Below are 19651 nucleotides of genomic sequence, written 5' to 3'. Positions count from 1 at the left end.
CATCTTTTCTTCCTTATGTTCCCATAAGACAGAAAAAGGCACCCCATCAGCAGATGCAGTCCTTTCGACCTAATAAATACAAACGAGGAAAAGGCTCGTTCTTCCTCGCTTCAAAGGGCAGAGGAAGGGGTAAGAAGTCGCCTGCAGGATCAGGCACCCAGGACCAAAGTCCTCCCCCGCCTCTACCAAGTCCACCGCATGACGCTGAGGCTCCCCTGCGGAAGTCCGGGCCGGTGGGGGTGCGTCTCCGGATCTTCAGTCAGGTCTGCGTTCAATCAGCCCTGGATCCTTGGGTCTTAGACATAGTGTCTCAGGGGTACAAGCTGGAGTTTCAGGAGATGCCCCCTCACCGCTTTTTCATTTCGGCCTTGCCAGTGTCTCTTCCGGAAAGAGATGTGGTAAATGCTGCGATACAAAAGTTGTGTCAACAGAAGGTCATTGTTCCCGTTCCCCCGTCCCAACGGGGGGAGGGTTTCTATTCGTGCCTCTTTGTCGTACCGAAGCTAGACGGTTCGGTCAGACCGATTCTGAACCTAAAATCCCTCAATCCATACTTGAAAACTTTCAAGTTCAAGATGGAATCTCTTCGAGCTGTGATCTCCAGCCTAGAAGGGGGGGATTTTATGGTGTCAGTCGACATAAAGGATGCCTACTTACACGTCCCGATATATCCTCCGCATCAGGCCTTCCTGAGATTTGCGGTGCAGGATTGTCATTACCAATTTCAGACGTTGCCGTTTGGGCTTTCCACGGGCCCGAGGGTTTTCACCAAGGTCATGGCAGAAATGATGGTTCTCCTTCGCAAGCAAAGGGTTACAATTATCCCATACTTGGACGATCTCCTGATAAAGGCGAGGTCCAAGGAACAGTTGTTAAGAAATGTGGATCTTTCTCTGTCGGTTCTGCGACAACACGGTTGGGTTCTAAATTTGCCGAAGTCTCAGTTGATCCCGGCCACTCGGCTGCCCTTTCTGGGCATGATTCTAGACATGGAGTTACAGAGAGTGTTTCTTCCGGAAGACAAAGCTCTGGAAATACAGACAATGGTCAGGGAGCTTCTGAGGCCGACAAGTGTGTCAATTCATCAGTGCACTCGGGTTCTACGGAAGATGGTTGCGGCTTACGAAGCCATTCCGTTTGGCAGGTTTCATGCCTGGGTGTTTCAGTGGGATCTGCTGAACAAATGGTCCGGGTCTCACCTGCACATGCACCGGAAAATAAGTCTATCTTCCAGGGCCAGGATTTCTCTCCTGTGGTGGCTGCAAAGCTCTCACCTTCTAGAGGGACGCCGATTCGGAATCCAGGACTGGGTCCTGCTGACCACAGATGCAAGTCTCCGAGGCTGGGGCGCAGTCACGCAAGGAAGAAATTTCCCGGGAAAATGGTCAAACCAGGAATCTTGTCTCCACATAAATGTTCTCGAGTTAAGAGCCATTTACAACGGCCTGCTGCAAGCAATGAGCCTTCTTCAGGGTCGTCCTGTCCTGATCCAGTCGGACAACATAACAGCGGTGGTGTACGTAAACCGCCAAGGCGGAACAAGGAGCAGAGCGGCTATGGCGGAGGCCACAAGAATCCTTCGCTGGGCGGAACAGCATGTGAGCGCTCTGTCAGCAGTCTTCCTTCCAGGCGTGGACAACTGGGAAGCAGACTTCCTCAGCAGACACGATCTCCATCCGGGAGAGTGGGCTCTTCATCAAGAGGTATTTGCAGAAGTGACAAGGCATTGGGGAATTCCTCTGATAGACATGATGGCGTCTCGCCTCAACAAGAAGCTTCCGAGGTATTGTTCCAGGTCACGGAACCCCCAAGCCAGTGCAGTGGACGCCCTGGTGACTCCGTGGGTGTTTCAGTCAGTGTATGTGTTCCCTCCGCTTCCTGTCATTCCAAAGGTGCTGGGGATCATACGACGCACAAGGGTTCAGGCAATTCTCGTCGTTCCAGATTGGCCACGCAGGGCTTGGTATCCGGATCTTTGGGAATTGCTTGTGGAAGATCCTTGGCCGCTTCCTCTAAGAGAGGACCTGTTACTGCAGGGGCCCTGCGTGTTTCCGGACTTACCGCGGCTGTGTTTGACGGCGTGGAAGTTGAGCGCCAAATCTTAGCTCAAAAAGGTATTCCCGGGGAGGTCATCCCCATTCTCCTTAAGGCTAGGAAGGAGGTTACGGCGAAACATTATCACCGTATTTGGAGAAAGTATGTTTCATGGTGTGAAACCAAAGCAGCTCCTATGGAGGAGTTTCCCTTGGGTCGGTTTCTCCATTTTTTGCAGGCAGGCGTCGATGCAGGCCTGAAATTGGGTTCCATCAAAGTGCAGATTTCGGCTTTATTTTCTTTCAAAAAGAATTGGCCGTCCTTCCAGAGGTTCAGACTTTCGTGAAGGGAGTGCTGCATATCCATCCTCCATTTGTCCCGCCTGTGGCGCCGTGGGATCTTGAAGTGGGGTTGCAGTTTCTTATGTCTCACTGGTTTGAACCTTTGCGTAAGGTTAAGTTAAAGTTTCTCACTTGGAAAGTGGTCATGCTTTTGGCTCTGGCGTCTGCCAGGCGAGTGTAAGAGTTGGCGGCCTTGTCTCACAAGAGTCCATATTTGATCTTCCATTCGGATAGAGCGTAATTGAGGACTCGTCAACAATTTCTGCCGAAGGTGGTTTCTTCGTTTCACATTAACCAACCTATTGTGGTGCCTGTGGCTACAGATGCTGTGGCGGTTCCAAAGTCTCTTGATGTTGTAAGAACTTTGAAAATTAACGTCGCTAGAACGGCTCTTACCAGGAAAACAGAGGCTTTGTTTGTCCTGTATGCTTCCAACAAGATTGGAAATCCTGCTTCTAAGCAAACTATTGCACGCTGGATTTGTAATACGATTCAGCAAGCTCTTTCTTCGGCTGGGCTACCGTTGCCGAAGTCAGTAAAGCCCATTCTACCAGGAAAGTGGGCTCATCTGGGGCGGCTGCCCGAGGGGTCTCGGCACTTCAGCTTTGCCGAGCAGCTACGTGGTCGGGTTCAAACACCTTTGCTAAGTTTTACAAGTTTGATACCCTGGCTGATGAGGACCTCATCTTTGCTCAATCGGTGCTGCAGAGTCATCCGCACTCTCCCGCCCGTTCTGGAGCTTTGGTATAGACCCCACGGTCCTTTTGGAGTCCCCAGCATCCTCTAAGACGTAAGAGAAAATAGGATTTTAATACCTACCGGTAAATCCTTTTCTCCTAGTCCGTAGAGCAGGCTTTTTCAACCAGTGTGCCGTGGCACACTAGTGTGCCGCGACCAGTTGCAAGGTGTGCCGTGGAGCCAGAGCAGCTTCCTGCACCTTCAGAATGAACTGTTGGCCCGGGTTCTTCTTAGAGGATTAGTTGTGCTCCGGCCATGACCTATGACTTGAAAACAATGTGATATCATAGGTCACGGCCGCCGCCTCTCACCACCCAGCCAGCCCACCCGCCTGCATACTTATCTTCCAGTTCCCGCCTGCATACACAGCTTTCCTTGCCCACCCACATCCACACCTGCCCGACCGCCTGCTGCTCAGTATTCGCAGAACTCCACTATGAACAACCCCTGCCACTGAGGGACATGGAGGAGGACATCTGATAATATTTGTTATTTTATTTCTCCTGTGGGGAACAATAGGATTTCAATAGGATTTATGGGGGGAACAATGTGAATAATTCATGTGGGGAGCAATAGGATTTATGTGGGGAGCAACATGATTTATGTGGGGAGCAATGTGGTTGTTTTTTCTGTGTAGGCCAATGTATGTGTGTGTTTTTTTTTGTTTTTTTTACTGTGAGGGCCAATGTGTGTGTTTTGTTTTCTTCTGTGGGGAACTGATGGTGTGCCTTGGCAATTTTAAAATATTGTTCGGTGTGCCGCGAGTAAAAAAAAAGGTTGAAAATCACTGCCGTAGAGGATGCTGGGCGCCCATCCCAGTGCGGACTGTTCCTTGCAGTTAGGTTGAGACTGGTTATTTTCGGTTACACGTGGTTGTGTATCAGTTATGTTCAGCTTGTTGCTGCTGTTAGTTCATACTTGTTATCTGGTTTCATACTACTCCAGTTGTACGGTATGTTTGTGGTGTGGGCTGGTGTGTTTCTAGCCCTTAGTTTAACAAAAATCCTTTCCTCGAAATGTCCGTCTCTCCTGGGCACAGTTCCTATAACTGAGGTCTGGAGGAGGGGCATAGAGGGAGGAGCCAGTTCACACCCAGTCAAAGTCTTTTTAGTGTGCCCAAGCTCCTGCGGATCCCGTCTATATCCCGTGGTCCTTTTAGAGTCCCCAGCATCCTCTACGGACTAGGAGAAAAGGATTTACCGGTAGGTATTAAAATCCTATTTTTTTGTGGGATTAAATAGGGACATTATAATTAGAGATGTGCAGCAGGCATTTTTTGTGTTTTGGATTCGGGTCCGCGGTCGTGTTTTGGACTCAGACGCGTTTTGCCAAAACCACCCTTTCGGGTTTTGGATTCGGATGTGTTTTGGATTCGGGTGATTTTTTTTAAAAAGTCAAAAACAGCTAAAATCATAGCATTTGGGGGTAATTTTGATCCTATAGTATTATTAACCTCAATAACTATAATTTCCACTCATTTCCAGTCTATTCTGAACACCTCACACTTCACAATATTATTTTTAGTCCTAAAATTTGCACCGAGGTCGCTGGATGACTAAGCTAAGCGACCCAAGTGGGCGCACAAACACCTGGCCCATCTAGGAGTGGCACTGCAGTGTCAGACAGGATGGCACTTTAAAAAAAAAAAATAGTCCCCAAACAGCACATGATGCAAATAATAAATAAAAAAGAGGTGCAAGATGGAATTGTCCTTGGGGCCTTCCCACCCACCCTTATGTTGTATAAACAGGACATGCACACTTTAACAAACCAATCATTTCAGCGACAGGGTCTGCCACACGACTGTGGCTGAAATGATTGGTTTGTTTGGGCCCCTACAAAAAAAGAAGACATTAATCACCCCACCAAAAAAGAAGCAATTCATCTCTCCTTGCACAAACTGACTCTACAGAGGCAGGATGTCGTCCTCACCCTCAGAATCCTCACCCCTTTCAGGTTGTAGATCCTCCTCCTCCTCCTCATCACAGATTATTAATTCGTCCCCACTGGAATCCACCATCACAGGTCCCTGGGTACTTTCTGGAGGCAATTGCTGGTAAATGTCTCCACGGAGGAATTTATCATTCATTTTGATGAACATCATCTTCTCCACATTTTCTGGAAGTAACCTCCTACGCCGATCGCTGACAAGGTGACCGGCTGCACTAAACACTCTTTCAGAATACACACTGGAGGTGGGGCGGGGGGGTAAAATAAAGGCAGTTTGTGCAAGGGCCTCCAAATTGCCTCTTTTTCCTGCCAGTATACATACGGACTGCCTGACATGCCTACAGTGATGCTGTCACCCATATAATCCTCCACCATTCTTTCAATGGCAACAGAATCATATGCAGTGACAGTAGACGACATGTCAGTAATTGTTGGCAGGTCCTTCAGTCCGGACCAGATGTCAGCACTTGCTCCTGACTGCCCTGCATCACCGCCAGTGGGTGGGTTTTGAAATGTTATCCTTTTCCTGGTAGCCCCAGTTGCGGTAGCAAATGAAGGAGGAGCTGTAGACGGATCACGTTCCGCTTGACTTGACAATTGTCTCACCAGCAGGTCTTTGAACATCTGCAGACTTGTGTCTGCCGGAAAGAGAGATACAACGTAGGCTTTAAACCTAGGATCGAGCACGGTGGCCAAAATGTAGTGCTCTGATTTCAACAGATTGACCACCCGTGAATCCTGGTTAAGCGAATGAAGGGCTCCATCCACAAGTCCCACATGCCTAGCAGAATCGGTCCGTCTTAGCTTCTCCTTCAATCTCTCCAGCTGCTTCTGCAAAAGCCTGATGAGGGGAATGACGTGACTTAGGCTAGCAGTGTCTGAACTGACTTCACGTGTGGCAAGTTCAAAGGGTTGGAGAACCTTGCACAACACGGAAATCATTCTCCACTGCGCTTGAGTCAGGTGCATTCCCCCTCCTTTGCCTATATCGTAGGCGGATGTATAGGCTTGAATTGCCTTTTGCTGCTCCTCCATCCTCTGAAGCATATAGAGGGTTGAATTCCACCTCGTTACCACCTCTTGGTCCAGGTGATGACAGGTTTAGGAGTGTTAGCTGGTGCTGCAGTCTTCGGCACGGGGTGGGTGAATGCCGAAAATGGCCCGCAATTTTTTGGGCCACCGACAGCATCTCCTGCACGCCCCTGTCGTTTTTCAAAAAATTCTGCACCACCAAATTAATTGTATGTGCAAAACATGGGACGTACTGGAATTTGCCCACATGTAATGCACGCACAATATTGGTGGCGTTGTCCGATATCACAAATCCCCAGGAGAGTCTAAGTGGGGTAAGCCGTTGTGCGATGATGTCCCTCAGTTTCCGTAACAGGTTGTCAGTGGTGTGCCTCTTACGGAAAGCGGTGATAAAAAGCGTAGCCTGCCTAGAAACGAGTTGGCATTTGCGAGATGCTGCAACTGGTGCCGCCGTTGTTGCTGCGGGAGGCAATACATCTACCCAGTGGGCTGTCACAGTCATATAGTCCTTAGTCTGCCCTGCTCCACTTGTCCACATGTCCGTGGTTAAGTGGACAGTGGGTACAACTGCATTTTTTAGGACACTGATGACACTTTTTCTGACGTCCCTGTACATTCTCAGTAACGCCTGCCTACTGAAATGGAACCTAGATGGTATTTGGTACCGGGGACACACTACCTCAAGCAATTCTCTAAGTCCCTGTGAACTAACGTTGGATACCGGACGCACATCTAACACCAACAGAGTTGTCAAGGCCTGAGTTATCTGCTTTGCAACAGGATGACTGACTGCTGTGATATTTCATCTTCCTCGCAAAGGACTGTTGGACAATCAATTGCTTAATGGAAGTAGTCCAAGTGGTCTTCCGACTCTGGGATGACGATCGACTCGCAGCAGTAGGCGTTCCACTCAAGGATCCATCGGAGGAATCCCAGTTAGGAAGGACTCGTCAGTCTTGCCAGTGACATGGCCTGCAGGACTATTGGCGTTCCTGTCTAAGGAGGAAATTGACATTGAGGGAGTTGGTGGTGTGGTTTGCAGGAGCTTGGGTACAAGAGGAAAAAGGTATTTAGTTGTCAGTGGACTGCTTCCGCTGTTACCCAAAGTTTTTGAACTTGTCAATGACTTCTGATGAATGCGCTCCAGGTGACGTATAAGGGAGGATGTTCCTAGGTGGTTAACGTCCTTACCCCTACTTATTATGGCTTGACAAAGGCAACACACGGCTTGACACCTGTTGTCCGCATTTCTGTTGAAATAATTCCACACCGAAGAGGTGATTTTTTTTTTGTATTTTGACCATGCATGTCAATGGCCTTATTCATCCCACAGATGACAACTGTCTCCCCGTGTGCCTGATTTAAACAAACCACATCACCATCAGAATCCTCCTTGTCAACTTCCTCTTCAGCGCCAGCAACACTCATATCCTCATCCTGGTGTACTTCAACAGTGATATCTTCAATTTCGATATCACAAAATGGACTGTGGGTGCTCCTTCCAGCACTTGCAAAGGGCGTGCAAATGGTGGAAGGAGCCACCTCTTCCCGTCCAGTGTTGGGAAGGTCAGACATCGCACCCGCTGACACTTTTGGACTCCCCTTGGGGATTTTCTGATTTAGAACGCACAATTCTTTGCTGTGCTTTTGCCAGAATAACTCTCTTCATTTTTCTAGCGGGAGGATGAGTGCTTCCATCGTCATGTGAAGCTGAACCACTAGTCATGAGAAACATAGGAAAGGGCCTTAGCCGTTCCTTGCCACTCCGTGTCGTAAATGGCATATTGGCAAGTTTACGCTTCTCCGCAGACGATTTTAATTTATATTTTTGGGTTATTTTACTGCTTTTTGGATTTTACATGCTCTCTACTATGACATTGGGCATCAGCCTTGGCAGACGATGTTGATGGCATTTCATTGTCTCTGCCATGACTAGTGGCAGCAGCTTCAGCACTAGGTGGAAGTGGATCTTGATCTTTCCCTATTTTACCCTCAAAATTTTTGTTCTCCATTTTTTAATGTGTGGAATTATATGCCAGTAATATATCTGGAATTAGACGGCAGTAATGTCTGGAATTAGATACCACTAGATAGATACCAGATACCACTGTGACTGGAATGATGATGACCTATGCACAGTGACAGGACACTACCACAGCACCATACAGCAGCAAGATGTAGCATAAGACACTGAGCACTGACCAGTGATACTGAGCACTGATGATACTACTGAGCAGTGATACTGAGAACTGATGATACTACTGAGCAGTGATACTGAGAGCTGACATTGAGCAGCATGATGCAGCACAAGACACTGAGCAGTGATACTACTGAGAACTGACACTGAGCAGCACGATGCAGCACAAGACACTGAGCACTGACCAGTAATACTGAGCACTGATAATACTACTGAGCAGTGATACTGAGAACTGACTCTGAGCAGCATGATGCAGTACAAGACACTGAGCAGTGATACTGAGCACTGATGATACTTCTGAGCAGTGATACTGAGAACTGACACTGAGCAGCACGATGCAGCACAAGACACTGAGCAGTGATACTGAGCACTGATGATACTACTGAGCAGTGATACTGAGAACTGATACTACTGAACTGCCACTGAGCAGCACGATGCAGCACAAGACACTGAGCACTGACCAGTAATACTGAGCACTGATGATACTACTGAGCAGTGATACTGAGAACTGACACTGAGCAGCATGATGCAGCACCAGACACTGAGCAGTGATACTGAGCACTGATGATACTTCTGAGCAGTGATACTGAGAACTGACACTGAGCAGAACAAGACACTGAGCACTGATACTACTGAGCAGTGATACTGAGCACTGACGTTACTACTGAGCATTGATACTGAGAACTGACACTGAGCAGCACAAGACACTGAGCACTGATGATACTACTGAGAACTGACACTGAGCAGCACGATGCAGCACAAGATACTGAGCACTAACCAGTGATACTGAGCACTGATGATACTACTGAGCAGTGATACTGAGCACTGATGATACTGAGAACTGACACTGAGCAGCACAAGACACTGAGCACTAACCAGTGATACTGAGCACTGATGATACTACTGAGCAGTGATACTGAGCAGCATGATGCAGCACAAGACACTGAGCAGTGATACGGAGCACTGATGATACTTCTGAGCAGTGATACAGAGAACTGACACTGAGCAGCACAAGACACTGAGCACTGACCAGTGATACTGAGCACCAATGATACTACTGAGCAGTGATACTGAACATTGACGATACTACTGAGCAGTGATACTGAGAACTGACACTGAGCAGCACGATGCAGCACAAGACACTGAGCACTGACCAGTGATACTGAGCACTTATGATACTACTGAGCAGTGATACTGAGCACTGATGATACTACTGAGCAGTGATACTGAGAACTGACACTGAGCAGCACAAGACACTGAGCACTGACCAGTGATACTGAGCAATGATGATACTACTGAGCAGGGATACTGAGCACTGATGATACTACTGAACCGTGATACTGAGCACTGATACTACTGAGAACTGACACTGAGCAGCACAAGACACTGAGCACTGACCAGTAATACTGAGCACTGATGATACTACTGAGCAGTATACTGAGAACTGACACTGAGCAGAATGATGCAGCACAAGACTCTGAGCACTGACCAGTGATACTGAGCACTGATGATACTACTGAGCAGTGATACTGAGCACTGATGATACTTCTGAGCAGTGATACTGAGCAGCACGATGCAGCACAAGACACTGAGCACTGACCAGTGATACTGAGCACCAATGATACTACTGAGCAGTGATACTGAGATCTGACACTGAGCACTGACCAGTGATACTGAGCACTGATGATACTACTGAGCAGTGATACTGAGCACTGATACTACTGAGAACTGACACTGAGCAGCATGATGCAGCACAAGACACTGAGCACTAACCAGTGATACTGAGCACTGATGATACTACTGAGCAGTGATACTGAGCACTGATACTACTGAGAACTGACACTGAGCAGCATGATGCAGCACAAGACACTGAGCACTAACCAGTGATACTGAGCACTGATGATACTACTGAGCAGTGATACTGAGCACTGATACTACTGAGAACTGACACTGAGCATCACGATGCAGCACAAGACACTGAGCACTGACCAGTGATACTGAGCACTGATGATACTACTGAGCAGTGATACTGAGCACTGATGATACTACTGAGCAGTGATACTGAGAACTGACGCTGAGCACTGATGATACTACTGAGCAGTAATACTGAGCACTGATGATACTGAGAACTGACACTGAGCAGCACAAGACACTGAGCACTGACCAGTGATACTGAGCAGTGATACTGAGCACTGATACTACTGAGAACTGACACTGAGCAGCACGATGCAGCACAAGACACTGAGCACTGACTAGTGATACTGAGCACTGATGATACTACTGAGCAGTGATACTGAGCACTGATGATACTACTGAGCAGTGATACTGAGAACTGACACTGAGCACTGATGATGCTACTGAGCACTGACACTGAGCAGCACAAGACACTGAGCACTGACCAGTGATACTGAGCACTGATGATACTACTGAGCAGTGATACTACTGAGAACTGACACCGAGCAGCACAATGCAGCACAAGACACTGAGCACTGACCAGTGATACTGAGCACTGATGATACTACTGAGCAGTGATACTGAGCACTGATACTACACAGAACTGACACTGAGCAGCATGATGCAGCACAAGACACTGAGCAGTGATACTGAGCACTGATGATACTTCTGAGCAGTGAGAACTGACACTGAGCAGCACGATGCAGCACAAGACACTGAACACTGATGATACTACTGAGCAGTGATACTGAGAACTGACACTGAGCAGCACTAGACACTGAGCACTGATGATACTACTGAGCAGTGATACTGAGCACTGATACTACTGAGAACTGACACTGAGCAGTACGATGCAGCACAAGACACTGAGCACTAACCAGTGATACTGAGCACTGATGATACTACTGAGAACTGACACTGAGCAGCATGATGCAGCACAAAACACTGAGCACTGACCAGTGATACTGAGCACTGATGATAATACTGAGCAGTGATACTGAGAACTGACACTGAGCAGCACTAGACAATGAGCACTGATGATACTACTGAGCAGTGATACTGAGCACTGATACTACTGAGAACTGACACTGAGTAGCACGATGCAGCACAAGACACTGAGCACTGACCAGTAATACAGAGCACTGATGATACTACTGAGCAGTGATACTGAGCACTGATGATACTACTGAGCAGTGATACTGAGCAGCATGATGCAGCACAAGACACTGAGCAGTGATACTGAGCACTGATGATACTTCTGAGCAGTGATACTGAGAACTGACACTGAGCAGCACAAGACACTGAGCAGTGATACTGAGCACTGATGATACTACTGAACAGTGATACTGAGCACTGACGATACTACTGAGAACTGACACTGAGCAGCACGATGCAGCACAAGACACTGTACTAGTATTAGTATTAGTGAGCAGCACAAAAGCACTCTGGAATTGTCACCCCCCAGATACCACTGTGACTGGAATGATGATAACCGATGCACAGTCACAGGACACTACTACCAAAGCACCCTACAGCAGCAAGATGCAGCACAAGACACTGTACTAGTATTAGTATTACTGAGGAGCACGATGCAGCACAAGACAATGAGAACTGATACTGAGAACTGACACTGAGAGAACGTAGCCACGTACTCTCTATACTCTCTACAATGCCTGAGTGAAAATGGTGGCGATGTGCGGCTCTTTATATGGAATCCGAATCCCGCGAGAATCCGACAGCGGGATGATGATGTTTTGCCTCGTTCGGGTTTTCTGAATCAGGCGGGAATAACCGAGCCGGGCTCGGAACCGTGTTTGACACATGGAGTTCGGTAGGGTTCGGTTCTCGGTGAACCGAACCCGCTCATCTCTAATTATAATACCAGTTTGTAGTAAGCATTTTTTTATGTAATGCGTTTCTCCAATAGGACTCCTTGGGCTTTACATAACCTAAGAATATAATATAAAGGTTTAGATTTGCAGCAAATACAAAAAACATGAACATAAAAGTGAATTGAGGCAGTCATTTTGGGTCATCAGTTCCAAGGTAGTACCAGAGTATCGGGTGAGGCAGCCATCTTGGGCAATTTTCATGTGTTTCCCTGGGCATATTAGTAACTAAATAGTTTAATAAACTGAAAAAAAACACAGTAAGCAACATTAAAAGTACAAATTGGAACCATACCAGACATTTGGTTTTTCAGTTTACCTTTTTTTGCAAGAAAAAAGTTAAAATTCTGTTCCATGATAAATAGGACAATTTTTTTATGTTGCAGATGCATGATGTCTGCTCAAGTGGACGTGTATAATTCCTTTAGTTTAAATCTTGCAGTACGTTATCATAATTCATGCATGAAAGGGTTAACATAATCATAAATAAAATGTTAAATTTCAATACTTTGTCGAGAATACTTTGCAGGCAATAACTGCCTGAAGTCTGGAACCCATGGTTTGTTCTTAGGCTCAAGAATGCTGTTTCAGAACCAGGCTGGCTTTTTGAAAATGTCTTTTGGTAAAGTCTAATCTGGCCTTTCTATTCTTGAGACTTAAAGTGTGTACACACAGTGATATATATTCTTTCGATTTTGACAATATAGTCAAAATTGCAAGGAAAGTTAGTGGAAATCGCAAGGTGTTAGGCAGCTCGCTATCCCGATGTGCACTCCTGTGGGGTCCGAATCGTAAGGCTTGATAGACTGCGCAGGCAAGTCCATCTTGACTATATAGTGTACTATCTAGTACAAAGTACAGTCAAAATTGGCACTTAGTCAAAATCGAAAGTACAGATAGTCAAAATCAGAGCATCTGGGCTCTGGGGGAGTTCAAGGGAAATTGCAGTCAAAATCGGGCATAGCAAGGATCTCACTGTGTGTATGCACCTTAAGGAATGGTTTGCACCTTGTGGTGAAGCCTTTGTATTTGTTCTAGTGAGGTCTTTGGACGAACTGAATAATGATATGCCTACATCCTGGTGAGAATTCTTACTTGACCAGATGTGAGAAAGAAGTTTTTCTTTACATGGAAAGGATTCACAAGTAATTTTTTTTTTTTTCTTCTCAGAATGTACCAAACTTGGTTTGGACACTCTTAAGGTTCTTGCTATCTCCCTGTTATTTTTTCTTTTTGGCCGCCTAAAGATGGCCAGTTTCAATTGCATTGGGAGCTCCTTTGACCGCATGTTGTGGGTTCATATCCACAGTGTTCAAATGCAAGGGCAACACTTGGAATCAACTCCAGACCCTTTGCCTGCTTAATTGATAAATAAAGTATAGGACACACCTGTCTATGAAACAGCTTTTTAGTCAATTGTCTAATTATGTTTGGTCTCTTGAGAGACGGGGCTACATTTTAAAGATTTTGCAACTGCGACTGATTAATCTGATACTTAATGCAATGTAATACAAAATGACAGTGTTTATTTGATCTCACTAAGTGGACATGTATGACCGATCCACTAATCATAGTAGAAATGGGTGTTTGTCATACATACACAAAAAATAAAAAAAATTGCAAAAACAAAAACCCCAAAACAATAGGAATTAACCTCTGTTTGAGGATCAATTAATTACGAGAACGGAGGAGGGGGTGTGTGTTTGTGGGGGGGGGGGGGTTGTACAGAGGATGGCATCCCACCTCTCTGAATACACATTAGAATGTCTTATGCAAATGGTATTGTTTTTGTATTTTTTGCGTATGTATGACAAACACCCATTTCTACTATGATTAGTGGATCGGTCATACATGTCCACTTAGTGAGATCAAATAAACACTGTCATTTTGTATTACATTGCATTAAGTATCAGATTAATCAGGCGCAGTTGCAGAAACCATTGGTGATTGTTATGTTACTGAGACTTTGGGTTTAACCTCACTTGCAATCTCGCTGCCCACAACATACACCCACAATACTGAGCGCAAGGTAAAACAGTTTTACTCGATTCTACATTTTAAACAGCTTTACATCTTAAGCCTTTCTCCAATTTGCATGTGAATACCTTCAAATTAAAGCAAATAGTCTGTACTTTAAAACCATATTTATTATGTAACTAACTTGAATATGTTTTAGTAAACAGCTAAAATATGAAAAACTGTATCTGTGTCCAAATAGGAAAGTGTGTCATGTGGACTACAATTGGGGGCAAAGAATGGGAATAGGAGTGGAGGCAGATACCCTAATTGATAGTCTGAGCTATTAGGCATATTCATAAATCACATTTCAAATGTTTAAAGAAGTAAAAGCAAGTTTTAAAGCATAAATCGCGTTCTGTCTAATAATAAAAAAAATTGGGTGCTCTGAGGCATTGATCAATTGTGGATTGATGTCACTTACATTAGAGCTCCAATTTCTCTTCAATATTTTTTTAATTTGCCTTTACTAGACAATCCTATCTGCTAGTGTTAAATACAGATGGACCATATCTATCCTCCCACCAGCAGGTGGCAGTAACCAATAGGGAAATGAGCTTCGGCAAATCATATACTGCAAATTTATTTACCAAGGGATATGTAGTCTGTATGTTGCTTTTAAATATTCTTTATGTAGGAGTAAAGAAAAATAATATATAACTTTTTTCTGAACTGGGAGAGAACAATTTTTTTTTACTGCAGCATTAGACGGGCACGCAATCTTTCCCAGGAACGATGTTGTAAAGGCCCCCAACCGACTAGGCAGTTTTATCTCAGCAATGAGTTGGATCCATTTTTCCTGCAATCTGGCTGGGAGCTTCCCGGGAGCCCTGCAATTGCGATTTGCTACTTGAATGTATTTTTTTAAATATGATTTATCTCATGCAATCTAACGTTATTAAACCTATTTGTGTGTGTTTGAGATAAATATAACATGCAGCACGTGTGATCTGCGATTGCGGTGGGATACACACGGGAGCATGCCTCGCATCGCAATCGCACGAAAAGGACATGCAATGTGACACTTCATGCAATCCGTCTCCGCAATTCGTCTCAAACTCATAAAAACAGGCCATATCGCACTAGTGGATGGGGGCCTTAAGAGTATAAATATGAAAAGTTATCAGAGCAGCAACAAAGCACTTCCAAAACCCAGAGAAAATGTGCACCCTAAAGCTACTTTTCAACTATTTTTAAAATTAATACTTAGCCATAATGAATACATATAAAATATAGTTTATGAATTATCAGATTGGTATTACATATTGTTTAGTGGATATATGTTCTGCTGTTAAAGTCATAAGAGAGTCAGGAATTCGTCTGAAGGTATCTTTAACAAAAAATGTATAGGACTCGGTAATGTTATGCCGCTGATCAGGGCCGGCTCTACCATTAGGCAGCTTTAGGCGGCTGCCTAGGGGCGCCGTCCACTGGAGGGCACCACTGAATTCATCTAGCAAAAAACTGAAGGATGTCTCTGTATGCGGTCAGTAATGAACTTAAAGATGGGGGGATCGAACACAATAAGGAGCATACAAATATATATGTATGTCTGTGCATATACACATGTAAACACATACAATTTTACGGGACGTAGATGGCATCCTAGCGGACCAGATGCTGGTGTTTAAAATACTGGCTCCAGAATCCTGACACCTGTCAGAACGCTGACGCCAGAATCCCGATAGCCGGCATCCCGAAAGTTAGTATTTAGGCTGCGGGGAGGGAGGGATAGGGTAAGGAGTAAGGTTAATTCATTTAATTTAAAGTGACGTTATTACGGTGCTCGTGATGCCATTGTCGGTGTTTTGACCATGTATGTATTTATAATGATGCAATTTACCCCAGCCCACTTAGTGGCCACCTGCTATCTCCCTTCCGGGAGGTGTGCGTGTGAGAGGGGGAGGGGCTAGCAGGTTAGGGGGCACTAGGCTGAAGGTTTGCCTAGGGTGCAGAGAGATCTTGCACCGGCCCTGCCGCTGATGCTGGTTAAAATAAAACTAGATTAAAAAAAAAAGGTTTAGCGAAATTTATTCTGGTGGGTGAGCAAATCCTCTACCAGGGGTCCAGGGCAGATGCTCTCTGTGCTGTATCCTAAAATCACCCATATGTCGGCAATATTAGGCCAGGTACACACCTGAGCTACAGCTAATCATCCCGATGGTCGCGGCTGAAATCCCTTTGGGCCAGACCAGGAGGGATTGGCCGTACTCCTATGAAGGATGGCACGTACTGTTCCGTCCTTCATTTGCACTGCATCAGGTCGCTGGCGATATCTTCCGTCGGGCTTGCAGCACGGCAGCACACATCATGGTTACACACATAGCGATGTAGACAATTTGTTGCGCCGACACAGCAAATCATCCAACATTGCTGTAGTATTGTATACCCAGCCTTAGGGTCAGTGCCAATCATTTTATACAGTTTGTGTAGTAAAGTAATTGTTATCACTCTGTCAACTATTTCCTTTTTATTTTTGTCTACTTCTAGGCAGCGTCTGGTGACTGATAAAACTTCTCTCAATGTACTTATTGAAAAACACTTGCCTTTGGATTGCAGAAAACTCCTAATTCCGTGTGCAATGAGCGGAAATAAAGTCTTCCCAAAAATATAAGTTAATCATTGGCTAAATTGTGTTATGTTTGGTAATGTAAGGGTTTGAGATTTTTTGAGATTAATATATCTAACTTATAAGCATGTAGTATTGTTTTATGTCAAATATAAAAGTGTTAATAAAGAATATTTTGGGTTGTTTATTTTCTTTGTATTCTATTTTTATAGTTGATATAAAGTCTAGATGTGGTGGGGTTTTCCAATGTGTACAATGTAGTGGAATCAAAGACTGCAATAGGTACAGGTATGTCACAATACCCAGAGTCTATCTCAGGTGCCCTCACTGACTACAGAGAATTGTTTTATTTTTAACGTAGGAATTGATTTCTAGTTGCCTCTAGGATGGTAAAATCTCACAACTGTTGGGTACACATTTGAGCCACAAAATTTCACCACAACTGAAGCAACAACATGGGTAGACTATGATTGTGCAATCCCTCCTCTCTGCATAAGCATCCAGCAACATAAGGTACTGTAAGTGGAGGAGAGAGGTTAAAGAGCTTTTGGAGCACATAACGTTTTGTGGGAACATCTTATGAGCATATAAAGGGCACGGAGGAACATGTGATGAGCATGTTAGAGGAATGTAGTTACATCTAAAAGGCATACAGGTGACGTGATAACTTCTGATGGACATAAAAGGTGCATGGGAGAAAATCTAGTGAGCATATAAGGGAGATCTGATGGGCATTTGGGGATGTCTGGCATGTAAGGGGCAAGTTGAGTGGTCTGCTGTTCATGTGGGGAGCTCTGATGGCATGTAGGGATGTCGATTACATTTAAGGGGCAAGAGGGGAGGTCTGATGGGCCTGTGGGTATGCCAAATGGTGTCTGTGCTAGGAGGGGAGTGTGCTACTGTGCAGTCTCCATCAAATGGGCTCTTCAAGGAAAATTTAATTCCCTAACCAACATGGCTCCTGATGGTGCCGCACATGTGCAGATAAACTATCTTGTTCTCAATGTGTAAGAGGGATGTGGTTGAGGAAAGGCGTCCTCCTCTTAGCTCCTGAGACCCGCATGTTGACCCGATTGTGACCGATGTTCTAGAACCTTGCATCGCTACATTGTACCAAGAAGACAGTCACTGGGTGGCGAGCAGCCTACACCCCTGTTCCACTGCAGTTTCTGCTCCATCGATCATCCAAGCAGTGTAGCAATGAGTATTGCTGTACAAGGAATTCAGCCAATAAACTACAGAGCCTGTTTAAGTCACTGGACATTGGCCTACATTATAACCACTGTTGTGTTCAGTACTCTGCTAATCTACAAAGCTGCACACACATTTCCAAATGGATGATGGGCATGTGAGGGGCTTATGGCCCTGGTTCAAGCTTCAGTGAGTTGCCGTACCCTTTCTGTGGTTTTACTGCAGTTTTTGTTTTCATGCTTTGTTGCAATTTTACTGTTGGCATTACACTACTGTAATATATATACAGTGGGGCAAAACAGTATTTTGATAGCCACCGATTTGTACAAGTTGACCCACTTAAAAAGAGAGAGAGAGGTTTGTAATTTCCATCATAGGTACACTTCAACTGTGAGAGACAGAATCTGAAAGAAAAAAAAAACAGGAAATCACATTGTTTGATTTTTAAACAATTTATTTGTATATTCTTGTGGAAAATAAATACACTGCTCAAAAAAATAAAGGGAACACTTAAACAACACAATGTAACTCCAAGTCAATCACACTTCTGTGAAATCAAACTGTCCAATTAGGAAGCAACACTGATTGACAATCAATTTCACATGCTGTTGTGCAAATGGATTAGACAACAGGTGGAAATTATAGGCAATTAGCAAGACACCCCCCAATAAAGGAGTTGTTCTGCAGGTGGTGACCTCAGACCACTTCTCAGCTCCTATGCTTTCTGGCTGATATTTTGGTCACTTTTGAAAGCTGGCGGTGCTTTCACTCTAGTGGTAGCATGAGACGGAGTCTACAACCCATACAAGTGGCTCAGGTAGTGCAGCTCATCCAGGATGGCACATCAATGCGAGCTATGGCAAGAAGGTTTGCTGTGTCTGTCAGCGTAGTGTCCAGAGCATGGAGGCGCTACCAGGAGACAGGACAGTACATCAGGAGACGTGAAGGAGGGCAACAACCCAGCAGCAGGACCGCTACCTCCGCCTTTGTGCAAGGAGGAACAGGAGGAGCACTGCCAGAGCCCTGCAAAATGACCTCTAGCAAGCCACAAATGTGCTGTGTCTACTCAAACGATCAGAAACAGACTCCATGAGGGTGGTATGAGGACCCGACGTCCACAGGTGGGGGTTTTCCTTACAGCCCAACACTGTGCAGGACGTTTGGCATTTGCACCAAGATTGGCAAATTCGCCACTGGCGCCCTGTGCTCTTCACAGATGAAAGCAGGTTATCACTGAGCACATGTGACAGACGTGGCAGAGTCTGGAGACGCCAAGGAGAACGTTCTGCTGCCTGCAACATCCTCCAGCATGACCGGTTTGGCAGTGGGTCAGTAATGGTGTGGGGTGGCATTTCTTTGGGGGGGCCGCACAGCCCTCCATGTGCTCGCCAGAGGTAGCCTGACTGCCATTAGGTACCGAGATGAGATCCTCAGACCCCTTGTGAGACCATATGCTGGTGCGGGTGGCCCTGGGTTCCTCCTAATGCAAGACAATGCTAGACCTCATGTGGTTGGAGTGTGTCAGCAGTTCCTGCAAGACGAAGGCATTGATGCTATGGACTAGCCCGCCCATTCCCCAGACCTGAATCCAATTGAGCACATCTGGGACATGTCTCGCTCCATCCGCCAACGCCACGTTGCACCACAGACTGTCCAGGAGTTGGTGGATGCTTTGGTCCAGGTCTGGGAGGAGATCCCTCAGGAGACCATCCGCCACCTCATCAGGAGCATGCCCAGGCGT

At 45.6% G+C, this 19651-nt stretch overlaps 1 protein-coding gene across 1 annotated transcript in view; it reads left to right on the top strand.

Moving 5' to 3' along the window:
- Positions 1–16906, top strand: part of CENPT (centromere protein T) — a 575308-nt gene extending 558402 nt beyond the window's left edge. Inside the window, exon 13 of the mRNA XM_063945279.1 lies at positions 16641–16906. Within this exon, the coding sequence (XP_063801349.1) occupies positions 16641–16764 (124 nt within the window). The 3' untranslated portion in view covers positions 16765–16906. The remainder of the gene's footprint in view (positions 1–16640) is intronic.
- Positions 16907–19651: the final 2745 nt, after the last annotated feature.

This window comes from Pseudophryne corroboree, chromosome 11, assembly GCF_028390025.1.
Source record: "Pseudophryne corroboree isolate aPseCor3 chromosome 11, aPseCor3.hap2, whole genome shotgun sequence".
NCBI classification, from domain to species: Eukaryota; Metazoa; Chordata; class Amphibia; order Anura; family Myobatrachidae; genus Pseudophryne; species Pseudophryne corroboree.
Note: the sequence above shows the minus strand (reverse complement) of the source record. Positions and strands in the feature narration are given on the sequence as shown.